Here is an 18,701-nt window from a genome sequence, read left to right as displayed (position 1 = left end):
CGTGAACAACTTTAATTATTATATTTCATGGTGAAGTGTAATGTTAGAAAGTGGGGATTGGTAATAAATGCCATTATTTTGACTAATTTAGAAATTTTGCAGGACACAGTGCTTAATAAGGAAACACATTCCTTTAATGCTCATTTATAAATATAATTTCCTGGGGACCAAACAGGCACACATTCAGTGGAAGGCCTTTGAAATGAAGCAGTAACCTTTCACTCCTCAAACTAAGGAGTATCAGAAGTACACAGAAGTATCTCTTTATCATAAGTCAAACAAAACAATAGTAGCATTTGAAAGATGAATAGAGATATTGGAATAGCTCTAGACAAAGATATAGATAGATATATAGATATACTGTATAGAGCTCAGATTGAGTAATATGTTTTGTGTTGTATGAAATCTGTACTTCTGGTTTGGTTACTCTGGGCGCCAGTCAGTTTTGGTGAATAATGACAAAGTACTATGCTGACTGGCAGTCAAAGTCAAAGTCAAAAAAAAAAAAAAAAAAAAGCCTGACTAGTTCCACTTCCTCCTCCTAGTTCCACATTTCTGTTAGATGACAGTAACGCTTGGAGAAAAACTAGAGCATAGGGCACCAGCAAGATCATACCTGTACATACACCACTCTGCAATTCATCCATTGTTTCCTGTGTGTGTCGTCACCGCTGGGAGCTTTTTAAACAAATATGCACACTGTAAAACATCACCCTGGAATTCAGTGGAATGAATTAATATTATTTTCTAATCATTAACTTCAGTTTTAGATTTGAAGTCAATTATTTACCACAAGAGTGTGGTGCTCTAAAATGTCTTTTAACTTATAATTACATGGACAGATGGAGATTATATTGACATATTTAAATCAACAAAATTAGACAATTAACAATCCTAAACCAAATAATCTTCAGAATTTTTGCCAAATAACCCTTTTTCAGATCCCATAGATTAGTTTTAGTTACATTATTTAACAGAACGTACTTCTCTGTTGTATTAGTGTAACCTGACCTCTTCCACTTACTTTATTCATATAACATAAAATAAACATGTATATTTGTGTGAAACTGAGACCAAATAGCATTCAAATGTCATTAACTCCAAAATCCTCCCTATCGTATGTCAATGATTTCTTAAAGTCCCATGACGTAATGATTCCGACACGCGTGCGCATGTTCTAAATATTTCAAAAAGGATATCAGTAGCTCCTCTGAGAAAGGGCATTTCCCTAACTGATATGCCAACAACAGTCCTTATTTGGAGAGTCATGAATCATCATAATAATAGTCATGGTGACCCCAAGTGGATATGTTGGACTAGTGCAACTCACATTTACATTTGTCAATGACTGGTATGGGGAAGCATGAGAGGAATTAAGTTAACGTACATCCCCTTGCCACAGCCTTAGGTACACTGACGAAAAACAAATAGTTTCTAAAATAACAGTTCTGCACTAAATCTCCATGAAGGTTATGATAGTCAGTATTTTAGAATTACCAAGAGAGCTGTTGATTTAACAGAAACACTTTAGTGTGATACAGCTCCACAAACCATGTCCTGCAAAATGATCATGTATTTTTTACGCTGTTTCAACATAAACTAAACATTACAACAGTCATGGAGTTAAGATTAAGTGCAGGACTGTCACATTTGCTATGATTTATTTTCACTAGAGCACTTAATGAAGTGGCAAATAATGTACTGTATACCTATTTAAACTGAATATCTTAATCTGAGTCTTTACACTTTCACTGAGGTAAACCACACCTCACAAACTGACACTTGAGATGTTATACCATCCTGTTGCCAACATATAGTAAGTCTAGGCTTCCGCCACTCCCAGACTGGATTGAATTATTTCACAAAGAGTCGAGACAGTTGTTTTTTAGCTTGGGTGTCATATACATCAGGGAAATGGGCAGCCTCTACGCTTTGGTGGCACCCATTCATTTGAAGACAAAGGGAACAGTCAGGGCAGCCATCCTAAAGAACATTTATTCCCTCAGGCCACGAGGAAGTGGACCGTTTCAGTCAAACATGCTGATGGCTTGCATGCAGATCCTTGTTGATGTTTTGATGACATGTTGTGGTGAGCTCCAGTTTTTCTATTTAAGGTTATGCTCCGAGTTCAATGACAATATCTTTAAAAGGCTAGGAATTTAAATGATATGTTATTGAAACTTGACAAAAAAAGAGAGTTGTGGACTGCCAAGCATCCAGAAAAGTTTGTGGGATCATTCTGCTCCTTGTGTTCTATAAGTGGCTGAAGAGGAAGGGTTGTTTTCTCAGGACCTTCACCAGAGGGTTGGGCTTTGGTGGGACAAGTGGGCTGGCTGCTCTGCTTACAGAATGACAAGAAAGAAAAAAAGACGGTAGAAAAAAAAAAGAAGGAGGGCAGAGTCAGGCCCTTTTCAACCCTTCTTCTCTTTCAATTTATAGGTCCTCCAAACACACACCCACATACAGACACACATAGACAGCAGTAGACAAAGTCAGGATGTGACATCATCCACAGGAAGAGAAGCTAAACTGTTTTTTATCCTCTTTTCACAGTGTTGTCCGTGCTGTTGAGGGACACTGGAGCCTCTCGGACTGTTAGTGACCATCACAGAAGGTTTGGAGAGGGCAGAGCAGCTGGAACTGAGCTCCACGGGGAGTTTTAAAACTAAGGGACCTGGACTCGTGAACGCTCTCTAAACTTCCCAAAACTTTCCGTCACATTCCCGACACTCTGCTGCAGGATTTCAGCCAGGTACAGTGCAAAGACTAGTTTTCCATTCAGTAATCTGCCGTTTCTGAGCTCCCCTCGACTCCTCTTTTGTTTGTGGTTAGTGCGCCCTGCAGTCCGTTCAAGCAGCTGTTTTCTTTCTCACTCCCAGACTTCTGCGAGTCTGCAGCGTCAGAGGCAAAATCCTTCAAAGCCAGTAAAGTATGCATGAAGGGTCTGCCAGCCACAATACGTGATCAGACATGCTTCAGTCTGAGCCTGTTGAGGCATGCAGAGAGAAGCAAAGTGATCAATATTGGAGTCACTTCTTCTCACACGCTGTCACCTTACGTATTTATCATTTCTGCCTTAAGATCCAAAGAGAGTCCTGGCTTTATGTTTGGCTAGCACAGCGTCTTCCTGAGTTGAGGATCGAATGAAACTGTTACTGTGAGCCTCTCTTTCTGAAGCCCTTTTGTTATGGACACATTTAGTGCTATCTCATGACCACGTATTCACGCTCCCCTTCTGGGAATTTTGAACGGCGATCAGCCTGACCGTGAAAGCTAGTGGAAAGATTAAGTACCCTGCTGCATTTTAAATCATCTCCTTTTCCTCAAATTAATAACAGAACCACGTCAACAAAAAGCTTAACAGACATGGGGAAAAATCTGTGAGGTTTTGAAATGAATTCCTAAACTAAAAGTTTGCAACCGGCATCCATATCAGTACTTGGTCTGTAATACAGACTCTTCTGCTAATTCAAGTCACAGGAGCTTCACAGCTACAGCCACAGGAAATGGTGAGACCTTCAGTTCAGAATGGGACTCGGGACACAAATGCGGATATAGTGTCATGTTGCAACCACAGTCACTTGAATGTGACTGAAGTGCCAAATCTGCAGAGCTGTCACATGCAATAATTCATTTAACGTATGGGACAAAAAGGCACAGTTCAGTGGAGAGTCTGTCTTATTGTCCAATAACAATGAAATTTGTTAATATCATGTTTTAAGTAATGATTGAGTCACATGCTGTTCAGTGAGATTAAGGAGCCAATAAGGAAGTATTAGGTGTTAATACACCCAGAAAGGATTTATTACCTGCCAGATGTGTAATAGTCTTGTCAAAAACTGACAAAAAAAAACATATTGTTTGTGTTTCCTATTCACTTCCTCAAGGTTTCGGTTTTCCATCAGTTGTCACGTTAACTGTTACACCAAGAGCCTTTGTGTTGAGCAGTGAGAACCTTGATCTTTAAAACTCTTTCAGTGAGTCACACTGTGCAGTTAATTTTCTCTATTAAGCTTGACCCCAGAGGTCTTACTCTGCAGCTGACCGAAACAGCTGCTATTTACACTGATGAATGATCCTGAATCGCAGGGACATGCAAAGGCACATTTAAGTGTGTCTTCCCGTCAGGGGATACAGTTTGCACGACACTGTGTGTACATAAAGATCCTCAAATAAAGCAACAGTAATGTGCAGTATGTATGTGCTCATGCCTTTATGAGTCATTTTAATGAGGCAGTTTTAAAAAAGGTTTGACCTTGTGGTTTTTATGACTTTTTAAAAAAAAGAAATTTCAAAACTCCCTAAACTGCTTGACAGTGTTATGTGTGGTTTTCTAGTTTGAAGCAAAAGAGCCTTAAATGTTGTTGCTTTTCTGCTTCACAGAGTTGGACCAACTGAAAACAAGAGCTCCCCACAATCTTTACATGACAGACGTTGACCCCCTGTGACCTGATTTCAGAGCTGAACCCAGCCTGGTTCCCTCTCTCAGGAAAGTCACCCTTTATCATTCTTAAACCATTAATCTGGAGAGCTTATTCTCCCCTTATCTCAGGGGAAACGACTGAGTCAATGGCGTTGTGTCTTGGACAAGTGTTCAGCAAAGACAAAACATTCAGGCCAAGGAAGCGGTTTGAGCCCGGCACACAGCGTTTTGAACTCTACAAGAAGGCCCAGGCCTCGCTCAAGTCCGGCTTGGACCTGAGGAAAGTGGTTCAGCTGCCGGAGGGGGAAAACCTCAACGACTGGATCGCGGTTCACGTGGTGGATTTCTTTAATAGGATCAACCTCATCTACGGCACAGTGAGCGAGTACTGCACCGAGCGCACATGTCCCATTATGTCTGGGGGACTGAGGTACGAGTACAGATGGCAGGATGGCGAGGACTACAAGAAACCCACCAAGCTGCCTGCTCTCAAGTACATGAATCTGCTGATGGACTGGATAGAGTCACTCATCAATAATGAGGACATCTTTCCCACCAGAGTAGGTGTGTGAGGAGTCTACAAATGAAGGCTTATTGAGTGTATACAACCTAATTCATCACTGTTGTTCTGCTGAGTGCAGTGCTGTTCCCCTTCATTAAGCACTCAAATCCAATGATTAAGTTCAAGAAGAGGTTAATTAGACAATGAGGTTGACATTTAGAGGACACTGAACAGGTGATGGTGGCGTTACTTTAGCTCAACACCAGATTTGACAATCAGCTATCAATCAAATTTATTAGAGGTGCGATTAATATGCTTAATGGAGGAGTGAGTCACAGTTGGTTAATTGTTAGCACCTAAATGTCCCTGTGAAAGACAATCTTGTTCCCCCTTTACAGATTTGACATACGTTTTTATGATTTCTATTTGATCTCTTATCGATGATGGTTATACAAGACAAAAACTTAAAAACATAATTACACAATTAATATTAATAATAAATAATAATTTATATACGCTATAGAAACTATACAGCAGAGGCTGTACCCTTACCTGACAACCACTGCTCTTCTCCACCTTAAGCTGTGTTTCCACTGTGGAAACTAAGGACTAGGAACCCATGGAGATAATCAGTGCACTTCCTCCACAAGAACCAGGGCCCATCTTTGTTCCCTGCAAAGTTACTTCACAGTACAGGACATTTCTGATGGGTAGAGTACTTGCTTTAGTTCATCAATCCCTGCAACTTTTTTGTTTTGCATTCAAGGTGTCTTAAATGCGTTTGTCTGCTACTGTTCATCTCTTCTCTGGCACTGAATGACACAGTTTACGAAGCAGTAAATCATGATCATCGGGAGCATGACTCATATCCCTTCCATGCTTCCTGCTGTTTGCTTTGTTTACAAGGCATTTTTATTATTGTACAGTCATCTGCATGAAGCAGGTTGTTGTATGGTCCTCCATAGTCTGCTGTCTTCTTCATATAACGTGTTTGTTGTTGGTCTTGTTGGACTATTTTTTTCCTCTCAGTAGGCCTGTATGAACACAGGCAACTGAAATATTTTCATCCATTATTTAACGAAGTAAATAATGGAGTATTCTGTAATATAATAATAATAATGTAATATATCCAACAATATTATATAAAGTCTGATTAAGTATGTCCCAACAACTGAGGAGATGTTGTGCTTGGCATTACCTCCTCTAACTCAAATATTGATGCTGTTGATGAGAAATTGTGCCACTTTTTATACCTAATCAAGCAGCTCTTTAGGTGGAAGTCCCTTCATTTTTTTTTTTTGCCTTCTTTGCCCTAGGTGTTCCTTTCCCCAAGAACTTCCAGCAAGTGTGCAAGAAGATTCTGAGCCGCCTCTTCAGGGTGTTTGTCCACGTTTACATCCATCACTTTGACAGCATCTGCAGTATGGGTGCAGAGGCCCACATCAATACCTGCTACAAGCACTACTACTACTTCATCTCAGAGTTCAACCTCATTGATCACTCTGAACTGGAGCCCTTGGTAAGATGCCTGTGTGACCTTATATGTGTGAAAGATCATGTGAAAAAAAAAATCTGATAGATGTTGTCTAATTGTCAGTATAGCAAGGGATACCTGCCATCTATCGATCTGTGGGAATATAACTCTGGGCTGTGTTCTTTCTCAGATAATGGTTTTCCATAGGACACTGGGAATCAAATTAGAGTTTGCTTGTGCCCCTCAATTTTCCATCGTGACAGAAGCTTATTAACTGTTTTTAATAAATAGCCCCGGTTTGAAGGAAAGATTAAAATTTGGTGACTTTGTGCAGTCATATAATAACAAAAAATTTCTATAGTTGTTGTTATTTTCTATCAAAGAGACCTCTATCACTCGTGAACAGATGGAGAATGGTACTCCAAGCGTCAATAAAAAGCTTCAGTTACCATCATTATGAAGCCAGGACTGTGTAATACTGCCTGCAAAGTGAAACAGGAATGGGACATTTATGTCAGCATACCACAGAAAAGATAAATCCTGTAAATAGACCCTGGGGAATTCTGTTTGTTGTTGGTCTTGAGGAACAACAGTTTTGTTTTTGTTGCGTGAAGATATGATGTTTTTCCATACTGAATATGGACTTCTCCTCATACAGTACGTACAACATGGATTTGATGTTTTAACTTGTCCTTTTATTTTATTTTCCCGCAGAAGGAGATGACAGAGAAGATATGCAATTAAACACAACCACATGGACAAAGGAGTTTACATTTATCTGAGCCCCACCAGAAAACACCAGCTTCAAAATACGCAAGACAGAGAACTATTTTATAGCAATACATTTGTATGCATGGATATCTATCGACACACGTCTTCAGATCTTGGCACTGTAGCTTCACACTTACAGTCATCATGGTGCTGCATTGTCAACCTTACAGTTATTTGTGTTGATTTTAAATATCTTTATCTTGTGTACAGATTTTTTTCTTTCTTCTTGTGCATGTTTATTTTGATACACAGTGTTATTGTGATGAAAGATAAGAGCTTGGATTTTCCGTGATTTGTTTATCTTGTTTAAACTTGTTTTGAGCGCATAAGAAATGCCATTTTTTTGTCATTTCTTGATGCCCAATTAACTTTTGTATGTAGACACTGCACTAAAGATGTGAAAACATGTAGAACGTGTTTAGACCAATGGCTGCAGAGGTAAATAAAATAATACCAATACAAAGCATGGGTGTGAAATATTTCAGGTATGTGTCTTGAGCATTTCCTCTTGACAGGGCTGTCCTGTCAAACCACTAAAGTTAATGTGCGTGTGTAAATAATAGCCATCATCATGCACAAAAAATCCCTTCTACGTGGACTGGGGCGTTGCAGCGAGTCAAGCCAAGTGACGTGAAATGGTCGGGCTCGTCTGAACCAATGGGAGAAGGAAGAATGCAGGCGGAGGCGGAGTCAACATCTGTTACGTAGTTTCCCGCCCTGTATACGTCAGTGGCTGTTGTATGATGGAGCCGAGCTAGCAGAGGGTCCCTGCATCAGCTGTCTAAAGCTTTAACAGAGGGGCTTTGGCCAGTGTGGAGTCCAGGTTTGAATGCTTTACATTTTAATTTTAACGCCATCGGATCTATCTATAAGGATAAATTACCAAATGGACATTATTTGGTAAAACAAGCTAGTTAAGGATTATTGCTAGCTAGCCAGCTAGCCGGTGCTAAAGACAATAACACAGGGTCCGTTTCTATACGTAGCAGTAAACTCTAACGCTAACTTAGCCTTTTTATGCGGTGTTTCCTCTTGGTTGTGGCGGATTTTTGTTCTTGCATTGCTAATGTTAAGCATCTAACTCGTCGCTGTTGCTAACTACCGGCTTAAAATTGCTGACGTTGGGTAACGTTAACTGCCAATCTTCATATAAACTTTGGGCGGATAAAACTCCAAATGCTAAGTTATTTTACGGCATTACAAAGCTTTCTTTTGCCGAAGCGAAATGTGTTCTGGTTAAAAGGCTAAAATTGTCTAACTGTACTGTACGTGAAACTTCTGCGGTCATTCAGTGACTATCCCGAAACAGAATGTTACTCTACTAGACAGTCAGAGAAAGAGGAACCCCTCGTTTGACAGAGAACAGCTCATACAACTCTAGGACGTAACCGATAGACTTTGTATATGCTCCATTACTCCGAGTCTTTGATTTGCATTTGCTTGTCAGTATTTATTTTTATGTCTCTGACTAACTGAGTATATTTACGGTGTACTCTCAGTTGGCAGATATGGTGAGGCACGGCAGGATGACGGAGTGTCAAGTCTTCCAGCACTCTTTCCAGGTATGACTTGCTCAATTGTTGCAGCTGATTACACCGCGTTTAACTTCCTGAAGCTTTGTAGATAGATAAGGCCAAGGCTGCCAGAAAGCGGTTCAGACACTGTCAATGTAGTCTGCTCTGAAACATGTCGAAACTAGTTTCATCACACACAGTGAGTCATGTACTATCACTGGCTGTGTAAATGCTTCTGGTAATGTCCAGAAAGTGATAAGCCCTGTCTCGCTGTTTCCTGTTTTTTTTTTCATCAGCCCACTGTTTTGGCAGGTTGCCAAATGGGAAGATACTCTCTAAAGTTGTAATAATTATATAAAAAAAAAAAAAAAAAAAAAAAAAACCTCAATAGTCTAATTTATCTGCAGGGAAAACAAAGTTTTACAACGTATAGTTTCTCCTGCTTTCTCTACTGTACCCGATCGCTCTGGCTACTCTCGCACTTTCTCTCCCTTTCTCCCCCTCCAATGTGGCCTCCTTCTCTGTTACAGGGTAACTCCCTGGCTGTGGGCCAAGTAGGGCAAAACTGTGGGGCAGTTCAGGAGAACGGGATCTCCCCAGAGCACATTTCGCACGGCCCTTCAGGTACAACTGTGAAAGCTATTGCAACGGCTCTCTTTCTGCCTGCACTTGTGGTATATGTTGTACTTGCAAAGTGTGCGATGTACGAAACTGATCCACGTGCATATGGGTTTTTCTGATGCCCCAGATATTGAAAAGAGCCAGCCAGTAAACATCCCAGATGCAGCTAAAAGAAAGAAGAAGAAAAGAACTAGAGCAACAGACAGCTTCACGGGGACGTTTGATGGTAATGATGGTTAAATTATTGTGAGACGCATTCATGCAGTACAAGCAGAAGCTTGGTTCTTTTTAACATCCACTGTTCTTTCATATATCTCATATTTCAGATCTCTACAAACTGACAGACGAGGTCCTGGGCCAGGGGGCATATGCTAAAGTTCAAGGATGTGTGAGCCTACAGAATGGACAGGAGTTTGCTGTGAAGGTGATTTCTGTTGTATGGTGTTGTCATATGGCAACAACTATTTTATTTACATTTTACTAATGTGGGGTTTGTTAGCTTTCACAGGGCTATACATTTTAATAAATTAAAATTGGATTTGTTTAATTTTGTGTTCAGTAAAAGCATACTTTTAGAGAAAAAATTGATTTTATGGCACTTTCCGCAATTGCGCATTGTTTCCACATGACATCAACTTACCAACTACTCTGTTTTAATTATTTTTCTTCTAAAAACAGTTTAAAGCAGGTCAAAACTCATTCAATAGAGGGACAAGGATATTGTTTTTTTATACACAGCTAACTGTAATTTAATCAGGGTACGTTGGTTTAAGTTTTTGTCTACAATTGTACTAAAGTCAAAAAATGCTCTTCATCAAATGATTATATTTTTATTCAGTCAGTTAATCCTGAAATATTTTTTATTTTTTTCTGAAGATCATAGAGAAGAGTGCAGGGCACAGCCGCAGCAGAGTGTTTCGAGAAGTGGAGACCCTCTACCAGTGTCAAGGAAACAAGTAAGTGTGTTGAATCTGAGCGGTTTTTAATAAAATGAAAACAACACAGAATGACGCACTCTCTAATCCACACAAAAACATATTTGCACAGGAATATTTTGGAATTGATTCAGTTTTTTGAGGACAGCTCCTGCTTTTACTTGGTATTTGAAAAGCTGCGTGGAGGTAAGTTTAAATTAATACAACAATTACATCATTTGCAGTCATGCATCATTATAATCGCCTGAAGACTGCTGCAAGTGATTTATTTATTTTTTCCTATAGGCTCCATTCTTACACACATCCAGAACCGAAGGTATTTTGATGAACTGGAAGCCAGTAAGGTAGTCAAGGACATTGCCCAAGCCCTTGACTTCCTACACACAAAGGGTAGGTTGATATCCAAAAAATCACTCTGTCTCTAGAGAATGCCTGAGAATTTTTTTTTCTAATTGTCATGGGGCCAATGTGCTTCTCTCCAGGGATAGCCCATAGAGACCTCAAGCTGGAGAACATACTCTGTGAATACACTGATCGAGTAAGTGTCCCTTTGCTCTTCCAGAAAGACGTTAGTTATCTCTAAAGTTATGGAAATAACAGTATAGTAATATGTGTTGAATGTATTTACTCAGGTGTCACCAGTAAAAATCTGTGACTTTGACCTGGGAAGTGGAGTAAAGCTCAGCAGTGCCTGTACACCCATAACAACTCCAGAGCTCACCACACCGGTAACCGTGTCATGTTAAATTTCATGCTGATGTAATTTCAAACAGGACTAATCAGGTCAGTAAGACTAACTTTATTCTCCTGTTTTATTTTCACCCTCTCAGTGTGGCTCGGCAGAGTACATGGCTCCAGAAGTAGTGGAGGTGTTCACTGATGAGGCCTCCTTCTACGACAAACGCTGTGACCTGTGGAGCCTCGGCGTGATCCTTTACATCCTACTGAGCGGCAGCCCACCCTTCACAGGCCACTGTGGCACAGACTGTGGCTGGGACCGCGGGGAAACATGCAGAACGTGCCAGGTATGCTTGCCCAGTCTGCCCTCACATATTAGTTATACAGTGAGTGTGTGGTAGTGTGTATTTCACTTGTCATCATTCTGAAACAAAGATGATGCCTGAGCTGGGAATAAAGTTTCTACAGCAAAGTAAAATAACTGAAAGGTTAAGAAAATATTACAAAAAGTAATTAACTGGAATTTATGTAAAAAAAAAATTAAATTAAATTCTCTTTATATAATACAGCTAGTACAACTAGTATGAGAGATGAGACACCAAAGTGTGTCATTGTTTTAACCAAATGAGCCAAAAAGAAGAAGAAAAATAGAGGATGTTTTTATACAAAGCTTTTAGGTGGAATTGAACCATGTTATGTTATGTGTAGGGTTTAGGTGTTAAAACAATAGTATTGACCATAAACATCATCCTGGCTGAAACACACACTGAGTTGCTCAGTGGTTATTATGTTAGTTAGTTTTTAATGCGTCAGCATGCAGAGGCATCCTTTGGTAGGAGGGACGGGTACTGTTTAAAAAGGTGTTCCTCCTGTAGGCGTGGCCAACCTGACGTATCTGACAGATCCACCAGGTCGGCCACGCCCCCCGCCCTCCGATGGTCTCTGGAGGGGAGAGTCCCGTGTGTGGGAGAACATGACTGCTTCCTCATTCCGACTCATGGTCCGGTCCGCCCGCTTCCTGACCTCGGTGGCCTCCATGATCCAACGCTTGAATTTGTTTTTTTCTGATTTGGTGACTGTTGCTCCAGTCCACTCCGTGGCCGACCTGGTGGATCTGTCAGATCTGTCAGGTCGGCAACGCTCACAGGAGGAACACCTTTTTAAACAGTACACGTCACTCCTACGAGATGACGCAGGAGACTGCAGGTGACAGTGGAATAATGTCAGGCATTTTAACATCTTCCTTATCCCTGTTGTCTCACTAAAAGAATCAAACGCCGTTACTGAAAGTTCAAAGAAGACAAAACAAATATTTTTGCGCTTTCAAGATAGACTGTCTGAAAGACAGCTTAACAGATTTACAATGAAATGAAAGAATGCGAACTGGGAATTGCCTGACTCATATAAGGCTAGCAAATAGAAAACTGGATGAGCGTGGTGACGTAGATATTGAGGGTGAAGTGATTTCGAGAGCAGAAGAAATGAGGAAATCAAGTGTGTAGGAATATCCTGCATTCACCAAAGAGGAAGGGAAACAGTGCTTAACGGCACATCCCTTCCTTATTGAACTTTCCCATAGCTTCATTGACTCCATTCCACATGTTCTGTACGTGTGTCTCTGCTTCACTGCAGTTCCTGTTCTCAGCTGACGATGTTTGACCTTCTCTCCTCAGAGTCACTTGTTTGAGAGCATCCAACAGGGCAAGTATGAGTTTCCAGACAAGGACTGGGCTCATATCACACAAGGAGCCAAGGATCTCATATCCAAGCTCTTGGTCCGAGACTCCACTCTGCGCCTCAGTGCTGCTCAGGTCCTCAAGCACCCCTGGGTGCAAGGGGTGGGTATCATTACATCTGTGCACCATAAAAGCTGTTTTTATTATAGTCTTGTCTGAATCTGCTGTATTTAATCAGTGACATTTTTATTTCATTTAAAGCTGTGAGTAAATTATAGTCGTTCTGTTTTCACAGAATGCTCCAGAGAGAGGCCTTCCAACTCCTCATGTTCTTCAGAGGTTTGTCTAACATATAAGAAAATTAAATGTTTAAAGCTTTTTCTTTTAAAAACAAGGGGAATTAAAATGAGATTGAAAGAAGACGTGATTTGATGACACCACTTTGGGCTCTTTGACTTTATAATTTTCATTTGCTTACGGGTGAATATATGTGAAGGGAAGGGTCTCTTATCATCTACTGCCCACTTTCCTGTAGGAACAGCAGCACCAAAGACCTGACCCAGTTCGCAGCAGAAGCCATCGCCTTTAACCGGCAACTATCCCAGCACGACGAGCAGCAGGAGGACGTCGGGGTCATCGTCTGCTCCATGAGACTCTCCCCTCCTTCCAACTCCCGCCTGGCCCGTCGACGGGCTCAGTCCAACGCTCTCCGCGCCAGTGACTTTGCGCCTGCCTCAGACAACCTTGCGGCCTGAAAGACCAGTTCAACTTCCCTCACGATTTCTGACTGATTTCAGCATCCAACTGCTGCTTTATTAGTGTTTTCACATGGAGCCTTGTCGGATCAGCCACACGGTATCATAAGTGACTAACTGTTTCTGGTGTTAAAGCTCTTCTCCGTGGCCAGTAATCTTATCTCCTCAACTAGACAGAGTTTGAGCACCAGGGGGACAGTTAATCCTCGGCTGCCACCTCCTAATTGAAAACAGCAGAGACTGGAGACAGGAGATTTGACCAAGAGTCGTTTTAAGCTGCCTGAGTTTTAAACAAGGACAGTCTCATCTGAGAATGGCTTTGGCTTTTAGAATTCATTTAAAGATTTATTTGTGGCTTATAGTGAGCACCACAAAAACAGAAACTACTCTTATTGCCAGCAATTAATTACATATCATAATCAAGGCAGCATTAGAGAAGACTGGGACATATATGTCTGCCGTCTTAATGCAAACTCTAATTTATCACAGCTGTTAATAGGTCAGTATTTTATTTGAAAGCTTTGTGTAAGAAAGGGGTAACTTTTATTCCTTCATGAAGCATGTATGAGTGGATTTATGTGGTTTTAAAGGATACCAAAAGAGATGGCTCTTAGAAGGAGACTCCCTGTTTAAATGGGGTTTTTCTCCACAGTAGCTTGAAAAGAACGACTTTTCATCATACATCTGGCTACATGCAGTAACTATCTCAGAGCATAAGTATAGGTTACAGAAATGACTGAGAATAGTTTTTGATCTTATTTCTTGCTTTCACTTCAACACGAGCTACCTGTAGCACTGATGTACTTTAAGATAAGTCTCTAATTTAGTTTACCTGAAGAGGAGAGAGAAGGATCGTTGGGAGGGTTTGAATATCAACGGGCTATGGCTACCTTATTATAGTCCAACAATACTTTCAACTCCCTCATGCTCCACTTCTTTGAGTATTTTTTTAACCCCCACCCAAGACTTAGTTTAGTTTCTTAAGCTCTTAGCGGTTTAGTATCTCAGTGTTTCCAGTCCGACTGTGATAACTGCATTAGTTTTATGTTGTATGTAGTTCATGAGACTTAAAGGTATTTTTTGAATAGTTGATGTTTTACATTTTGGTGAGATAAGGGACTCTGTGTTGGGAGTGAAGGGATTTATTTTTATAAGCACGTATTTGTATATTGTTCAGTTTTGTATTTTGTCAGTCTGTGAATGTGCAAATGGAAAGAGTGATGGACTGATCAAGACTTACTTACGTCCGATAAGTTACTTTTTGATTTTTCTTCTTTTTTTTTCTTCTTTTTTTTTAAAGAAACATTTTCCTTTTTTTCAAAAGAATTGTTATTTATTGTCCAGTCCATGTTTAAATTGGGTCACTGATGGCACTCCATCACTTCTGCATCCCCTTACCCTGTTAACTTTATGTGTTGCCTATTAAACAACACATCTGCTTATTTCACACTGTTGCCATGGACACCTCATCCCTATAGCAACAAAGGGCCTTTATACGCTGGCAGGAATTGACAGAGCGAATACACACATTAGGAAACAACTGCTTGCGATGTTAAAGCCCTCGCATTCCCATTACGAATCATAAAAGGACTTGTTTGTAGCCCCCCATGAACTTGTAATGGCATCAAATGAGATGCAGTAATTGGTATGCAATTATGGATCCTCACTGAAATTTGTCAAAGCTCTTATGGGGTCCTGTGAGTAAAGCTCTTGTGTGTGTAGAGCGTATTTTTTTCTGGCATGCTGTGTTCCCAATAAAAAAAAAAAAAAGATCTTTAATATCCTCTCTTGTCTAAGCTGTGTTACATAATTTCTAACCACAAGCCCTCATTCAGGAGTTATGAGCAAATGTGCTTTTTTTCTGTTAGTAATTGCACAAGGGTCCTTAAAGGATGAGAGGAGGGCAAGGGGACAAGGAGGTGGTGTGATTAACCTGCCCACGCATGGACAAGAAAGATAGCGATCCTCTTACAGATGCTGCGTCCTTGTTTCTCTGAAAGCAGAGGGTGAAGAGGAGGGTAACTGATACCCAGATGGATCATAAACAATAGAGCAAGAAGAAGTAGCAAGGTGCTCTGCGTCATCTTTTGTCTCTGCACTGATTTATAAGAGCGTCCTCGGTGTGTCTGATGTTGATTTTTCTCAGTGCGCACACGCAAAACTTGATCACTTCATAGGCCCGATTTGATTGGACGATTTGTTTTAATGAGCTCTGCAGCGCACCTAGTGGTCAGAGGCGAGCGGAACAGCAGCAGCCGCTCACTCCGCTGTTCACCGACTGGAGGAAGAGAGCACAGCCAACTCCTCGACTCCTGCACAGCATGATGGACGGACGAAACACCGCGAAACACTTATGATCTCAGGTTAGTGACACCCAGAATAGTGTATTATAAGGCTTGTTGTGTGGGTTTTACATAGTTATTTTCGGGCAGGTGTCCGGGAGCGAGGGAAATATGACTTAAAAAGAATGACTTTGTCATAAATACATACGATTGCTTTGCATAAGTAAGGGTTAACTGTTGTTTCCTTATGCTGTTCAGTTATATTACTTTCTTTTAGGCATGCTAAGCTGTTAAATCTTTGAATCATAAAAATAAAGCTATATTGAAAACAACTAGATTTGAGTTGTCTCGATGTCTTCAAGAATTGTAGATATACCATGACTTTGACAACTGAGAGACAATTATTTTAAAAGAAGTTTAAATTCTTCAGTTTCCATAATGCCTCATGTTTGTTGTTCCTCTTCAGTCTCTTCCCCATAGTCTCTGTCTTGTCATGTGATCAGTCATTCAGTCTGATCACCAGAGCTCTCAGTGAGACATGGTATTACCTGAAAAATCCTCCAGAGCACCTGCTCCCAAAAAGACCCCCGAGCAGCACGCCCTGCGGCACCAGAGCCTTCCCTCCCCGGCCCTGTGCTGCGCCTGCGGCCTGTGCATCATGCTGGCGGGCATCAACATCACCCTGGTGGGAGCTTTCGCCCTCACCTTCATCCCCACTCGCAACCCCCCCATCGTCATCGGGCCTCTTCTACTGTTGGTGGCACTGGCTTTCTTCACGGCCTGCTGCGTGGTCAGCAGGAGGCCTCCGGCGCACATGGCCAGGAAGGCCAAAGGAGGCGAGAAGTGGGGGCTGATGCGGATGGGTACGGCGGCATTTGAGATGGAGACGAGCGAGCACACCCTTCAGGACACAACGGCCGTCCAGCTCAGCCCCACCAACTCCCCCAGCTCCTCTCAGAAGTCAGGCTCCAGTCACGGAGACGCAGCCACCGCCGCCGCCGCTGCCGCCGCCGCCGCCGCCGCCACAGTCCCACCTTCCTGCCAGGATGGAGCCGGTGAGCTGGACATGTCAGAGATCTCTGACACGGAGGTCACTGGAGATAAACCAAGCAAAGATAGGAGCTCCACACAGAGGCTGCCTGAGCAGGACACTTCTGCAACGTAGCAGAGGGTTTTTATGTGTAAACTGATTGTGATTAACAGGATTGATATTTGTACATATGATTAGACAAGAGACCCTGATCAATGGCCAACAGACCGCCTGCCTTCAGACTAAAACATGTTTGGAAAATTAGCTCATTCAGTGTGTTCAGGATGTTCCTATATGTTTATTGCTCTGTTCCAAGATGCTCATTGCGTTGCCAGTAGCAGCAATAGGAATGGAGATGATACCTTAATCCAAGTGAGTGTTTGTGTGTTTCCTGTTGTATGAAACATCCATCTCAGGCTGATTATCCTCTATTCATGTCCTGTGGATTGACCGTTGTTAGCGCTTGTCACCTTATGAAAGGAGGATGAGCGTGTCCAGCGAGGCTTCTCTGAGTTTTAAAAGCTGTTGTTGTGTAAGCCCGGTAAAGCTGTGCCACAGGTTTTTCCCACACTTTTATAAGTGCTCTCTCTCTCTCTCTCTCTCTCTCTCTCTCTCTCTCTCTATCTCTGCTTGCATCAGCCGCAGTGAGTAATGGTGCAACCTTGAGCCGTGTATTCAGTAACAAGTCAGTGTTCGGTGTGCTTGTCTGTGCCTGCGTTGCAGCGTCGTGACATTAATTGTTACCACAAATGTTATCACATGTTTGGGACACATGTACGTTCACATGTACTTCACTGTAAGAAGCTTCAATAAAGTATCAGCTGAGACTTGGTGAGGGTTTGGTTATGAATCTTTGTCGCACACGCAAAAACAAAGCCATAAAAAAAAAAAAAGCACATGCTTTGCTTTTCAGGCTCTAAAGAAAGGTGGCGATTCATTTGTTATCTGAGAAGCGGCAGCGGCGCCAGTGCAAACAGCGCCCTCCTAACATGTTGCCCATCACTTGGCATCTGACCCAGCAGCTTACAGCGAGAGCCCTGTTTACTCACCATTATACGTCTGCTGTCCACAAATACAGCAAGACACACAGTGTGATCCCCTCACTCGGCCCAACCGCTGGAAAAGATAACGCAACAGCCTCTGCCTGCTATTATTGTGGTGTTGTGTGTTTTTTTTGTTTTTTTGTGTGTGTGTGTGTACATGTATGACGCCTTTTGAATAGCTGCAGGTAGTGCTGTGTGGGTGTCTGAAAATACAACTGATAGTGCTTCTATAAAGAGACAGGTCTTGGCAACCTGCACCCATTTTACTAAACTAGTAATGAGGTCATGTTGCTCTGAAGAACGGTACAATGGGATTAATTCAGTGCAGAGATGGCTTTAAATGCGAGCAGGAGCTAAGCAGGTTTTACACTCACTAATAATGTTTAAGTCTACATTTTTAAACTTCAATTTTAGACCAATTTCCCATATTCAGCATGAATAAAACAATATTTAAACTCTTGTTCATTTCAGGGCTTTACCTCCGGTACTACCACACATTCAGCAGAAAGGACACGACTTCATTTATCTTTTTTTTTTTTTTTTAATTAATTTTAGGGGCCAGTCATTTTTAATTTATAATGTGACAGTGTCAGCACGAATGATATACTGGCAGACAGCTATTTCATTGTTAGGACAACTTTTCTTCCAAAAGCAGGAAACGGATTTACTAAATACTTAGGTTGTGGGCTGGAGATGAATGATTGACGCGGAACAGGACAGGCTGGTGACGTGTTAGGTGGAGCAGGCCTTCGTCCTGGAGCACAGTGGACAGCAGGTAGTCGAATCTCTGAAAAAAAAACAAAATAATAGGAAACAATAGGAAACAATATAGAAACTTTCAAAAGGCTATAGAGTCAGGTGAGATGAACACAGGAACAACAAGAAACACTGGGCTTTGCTGTGAAATCAAGTGTATAAAGAAGGGTTTGTGTTGATTGCATCATTCTGTTTCAGTTTGCTTTGCCAGGCTATATTTGCTTTAATTAGGCAGCAACCA

At 41.5% G+C, this 18,701-nt stretch overlaps 3 protein-coding genes across 4 annotated transcripts; all 3 read left to right on the top strand.

Moving 5' to 3' along the window:
• The first annotated feature begins 2,437 nt into the window (after positions 1-2,437).
• On the top strand, positions 2,438-7,633 carry mob3c (MOB kinase activator 3C). Its single transcript, XM_047586249.1, has 4 exons — positions 2,438-2,752; positions 4,384-4,987; positions 6,242-6,444; positions 7,114-7,633. Exons 2-4 carry the CDS (start codon positions 4,570-4,572, stop codon positions 7,141-7,143), a joined length of 651 nt encoding a protein of 216 aa, XP_047442205.1. The 5' UTR covers positions 2,438-2,752; positions 4,384-4,569; the 3' UTR covers positions 7,144-7,633.
• A 231-nt stretch (positions 7,634-7,864) lies between these two features.
• mknk1 (MAPK interacting serine/threonine kinase 1) lies at positions 7,865-15,128 on the top strand. The gene is made up of 14 exons (XM_047587759.1): positions 7,865-7,993; positions 8,670-8,732; positions 9,215-9,308; positions 9,433-9,531; positions 9,632-9,729; positions 10,182-10,261; positions 10,353-10,426; positions 10,526-10,630; positions 10,723-10,778; positions 10,873-10,968; positions 11,071-11,265; positions 12,592-12,756; positions 12,890-12,933; positions 13,130-15,128. Exons 2-14 carry the CDS (start codon positions 8,679-8,681, stop codon positions 13,347-13,349), a joined length of 1,380 nt encoding a protein of 459 aa, XP_047443715.1. The 5' UTR covers positions 7,865-7,993; positions 8,670-8,678; the 3' UTR covers positions 13,350-15,128.
• A 136-nt stretch (positions 15,129-15,264) lies between these two features.
• LOC125009644 (transmembrane protein 275-like) lies at positions 15,265-17,481 on the top strand. Of its 2 annotated transcripts, none has more exons than XM_047587761.1 (2): positions 15,265-15,712; positions 16,112-17,481. In XM_047587761.1, exon 2 carries the CDS (start codon positions 16,170-16,172, stop codon positions 16,794-16,796), a length of 627 nt encoding a protein of 208 aa, XP_047443717.1. In that variant the 5' UTR covers positions 15,265-15,712; positions 16,112-16,169; the 3' UTR covers positions 16,797-17,481. The 2 variants fall into 2 exon arrangements, with proteins under 2 accessions (XP_047443717.1, XP_047443716.1); XM_047587760.1 differs by having other exon boundaries at positions 16,098-17,481.
• The last annotated feature ends 1,220 nt before the right edge of the window (positions 17,482-18,701 follow it).

Source organism: Mugil cephalus, chromosome 6, assembly GCF_022458985.1.
Source record: "Mugil cephalus isolate CIBA_MC_2020 chromosome 6, CIBA_Mcephalus_1.1, whole genome shotgun sequence".
Lineage (NCBI taxonomy): Eukaryota > Metazoa > Chordata > Actinopteri > Mugiliformes > Mugilidae > Mugil > Mugil cephalus.
The sequence above is the reverse complement of the archived record's forward strand: the minus strand, read 5'-3'. Positions and strand labels throughout refer to the sequence as shown.